Consider the following 3,320-nt stretch of genomic DNA (forward strand, 5'->3'; position numbering starts at 1 on the left):
CCGCGTCGCAGCCCCAGCCCTGGATTCCTAGCGGGAGCTGGAGTCCCAGCGGTGGCCCGCTCGCGGCAGGGCCGAGACCGGAGCTAGGAGCCGGAGACAGAACCTTGGCTGAGGCGGCTACGTCTCTACGAGGTGACAGCCCAGCGACGCCTTGCCCTGACCCCCGCCCGCGGATAGGGGTGAGCCTTGCTCTGCCTGGGCATCCCGGAGAGTAGAGGTTGGACCTCGGTTATTGACAGTCACAGCCCTGACCCCTCCCACCAGCTCTGACCTCGAGTCGGCCGAGGGACACCCCACCCAAGTCTGCACACTTGGTCCCACCTTGCAGGGCTCTTTAGCCTTGCAGACCCAACCCGGGACCCCTTCCCTTAATCTTTGAGAGCTTGTGGAGACCCCCACCTCCTCATCCCTGGACCCCCAGTAACTGCTGTTTCTCTTTTCCTTTGCAGATGGATGGGACAGAAGGCAATGCCGGACAGCCCGGACCCGCAGAGCGGTCCCATCGAAGCAGCGTGTCCTCCGTGGGAGCCCGAGGTGGGTCCCTGTCGGCCTCTCTTACCCTCTAACCCTTTTGGGACTCCATCCTCGGGCAAGTGGCTCTGGTTTTTATTCTTTTTCGTTAAAGATAATCTTACATATACTTTAAGAAATAAGGTACATTAAGATATGGGAAACTCACCGAAGTGAGTCAGAGCACCTGGCTCTGTCGCTAGCTTAGTGGCCAAGTGGAGTCTTCTTAAATCTCACTCTCCTTATTTATAAAATGGGTATTTCAGCCATGCATGGTGGCTCACGCGTGTTATCCTAGCACTCTGAGAGGTCAAGGTGGGTGGATAGTTTGAAGTCATCAGTTCGAGAGCAGCCTGAGCAAAAGCAAGACCCCATCTCTACTAAAAATAGAAAAACCAAGGCAAGAGAATTGCTTGAGCCCAAGAGGTGAAGGTTGCTGTGAGCTATGACGCCACAGCACTCTACCCAGGGCAACAGCTTGAGGCTCTGTCTCAAAATTAAAATAAAATGGGGATTTCATATAGCTGTGAAATTCAAATATGATCACATGAATGAAAAGTGACACCTTCAGTGGCACCCTTAGCTCAGTGGGTAGGGTGCCGGTCACATACACCGAGGCAGTAGGGTTTGAATATGGCCTGGGCTAGCTAAAATCAACAGTGACAACTGCAACAAAAATATAGGTGGGTGTTGTGGTGGACACCTGTAGTCACAGCTACTTGGGAGGCTGAGGCAAGAGAATTGTTTAAGCCCAAGAGTTTGAGGTTGCTGAGAGCTGTGACACCACGGCACTCTACTGAGGGCAGCATAGTGAGACTCTGCCTCAAAAAAAAAAAAAAAAAGGAAAAGTGACATCTTCACAGTGGCTCATCCCTGTAATCCTAGCACTTTGGGAGGCCGAGGCAGGTGGATTGCCTGAGCTCAGGAGTTTGAGACCAGCCTGACCAAAAGTCAGGCCCTGTCTCAAAAAAATAGCCGAGTATTGTGGTAGGCACCTATACTCCCAGCTACTTGGGAGGCTGAGGCAAGAGAATTGTTTGAGCCCAAGAGTTTGAGGTTGCTGTAAGCTATGACACTATGGCATTCAACTCCAGGGCAACTGAGTGAGACTCTGTCCCCTAAAAAAGAAAAGCTATCTTAGCACTGAGGAAAGCTGAGGTGGGTGGATTGCTTGAAGTCACAAGTTCAAGACCAGCCTGAGCAAAAATAGAAAAACTACTACTACTAAAAATACTACTACTACTAAAAATAGAAAAACTCAGCTTGGCCCCTGTGGCTCAAGTGGCTAAGGCGCCAGCCACATACACCTAAGGTGGCGGGTTCGAATCCAGCCCAGGTCCACCAAAACAACAATGATGGCTGCAACAACAAAAAAAATAGCCGGGCGTTGTGATGGGCACCTATGGTCCCAGCTACTTGTAAGGCTGAGGCAGGAGACTCACTTGAGCCCAGGAGTTGGAGGTTGCTGTGAGCTATGATACCACAGCACTCTACCCAGGGGGATAGCTTGAGGCTCTGTCTCAAGAAAAAAGAAAAACTGAGGTAAGAGGATCACTCAAGCCCAAGTTGAATGTTTCTCTGAGCTATGACACCACGGCACTCTACCCAGGGCTACCCAGGAGGACAGCTTGAAATTGTCTCAGGGAAAAAAAAGTGATATCTTCACTTTCTTTGTTCCATTCCTTTCTCACAAACAGTCTTTTGAAAACAGGTCATTCTTTGTTTTCTAGGGAGGAAATTAGGCCCTATAGAGGTTAAGTTACAAGCTATTGAAGCCCTCCGGGTGATCACATTATATGAGCCTTCAGTGCCCCAATTTTCCCTGCCTGAGAGGTGGATTTGAACCTCCCCCTCCTGGGTGTGATGTCTCTCAGAGTAGCTGTTGGGGCAAAACAGACTAGGGGTTTGTGAAACACCTTCACTTGTATTCGGAATAAACTGTGACCTTCCCTGTCATAGGCTTCACCTCCTTAGATTCATAGCCACTCTGTGAGGCAGGGGTATCAGCTCTGCTTTTACAGATGAGGCAGCTGTTACTCAAGCTGACTTGTTGAAATCAACTGGCTAGCCAGGGACCAGACAGAGAATGGAATCCGATTGTGTGGGCCTCCAAGTTCAGTGTTCCTTCACCAGGCTGGTGGTTCCAGGTGTGGGGATTTGAATCTGCCTACTCTTCCAAGACTCTCCTTTTGGCTCTGGGCTCCAAATGGAATGCCCACAGGTTGTCACAAGGAAATGCTCAGTTGTTGAGGTTGTGCTTCCCTAGCCTGCTTACAGCTGTCTGAAAGGTCCCAATATTGACTCCTAAATCTTGGAGAATCCTAAGGAAGCCAAGACTTGGAATTTTCTTTAATCTGGGGTGACCTAAGTAATCCTCTGTTCCTTAGCGTGGGCCAGAGAGACACAGAGACCAGCTACCCCTACACCCTGATAAGGTAACTGCTATAACCTCAGGATGGATTCAGCCTATTTCTACCTCAGTTCCCCACCTGTGGAATGTTCTCATTCAGGGCAGAAGCACAGCAGAGTCCCTGGGCTGCCATGGGAGTTGGGAGGGGGGCGATGATGGCCTGCCCTAATTTGAACCTTGGGGATTAGAGTGAGGCTGGTTTCTGGGCCAGAGTTGCTGGGTTTCTGGGTGGTTTGAGTGTCTCAAAGTCCTAAGTGATAGCATTTCTTTTTTTTTTTTGAGATAGAGTCTCACTTTTGTTGCCCCTGATAGAGTGCTGTGTCATCATAGCTCACAGCAACCTCAGACTCCTGGGCTCAAGTGATTCTCTCTCTCTTTTTTTTTTTTTCTTTAGTTTTTT

At 49.8% G+C, this 3,320-nt stretch overlaps 1 protein-coding gene across 2 annotated transcripts in view; it reads left to right on the forward strand.

Annotated features, from left to right (window-relative positions):
* The window catches only part of FRMD8 (FERM domain containing 8), a 24,404-nt gene continuing 21,084 nt past the window's right edge, over nucleotides 1-3,320 (forward strand). The window contains exons 1-2 of one of the 2 annotated variants that reach the window (XM_023518484.1): nucleotides 1-179; nucleotides 450-534. In XM_023518484.1, the coding sequence (XP_023374252.1) occupies nucleotides 450-534 (85 nt within the window). In that variant the 5' untranslated portion in view covers nucleotides 1-179. The remainder of the gene's footprint in view (nucleotides 180-449; nucleotides 535-3,320) is intronic. The other variant, XM_003798649.3, reaches the window with a different exon arrangement.

This window comes from Otolemur garnettii, unplaced genomic scaffold, assembly GCF_000181295.1.
Source record: "Otolemur garnettii isolate 467f Iridium unplaced genomic scaffold, OtoGar3 scaffold00140, whole genome shotgun sequence".
Lineage (NCBI taxonomy): Eukaryota > Metazoa > Chordata > Mammalia > Primates > Galagidae > Otolemur > Otolemur garnettii.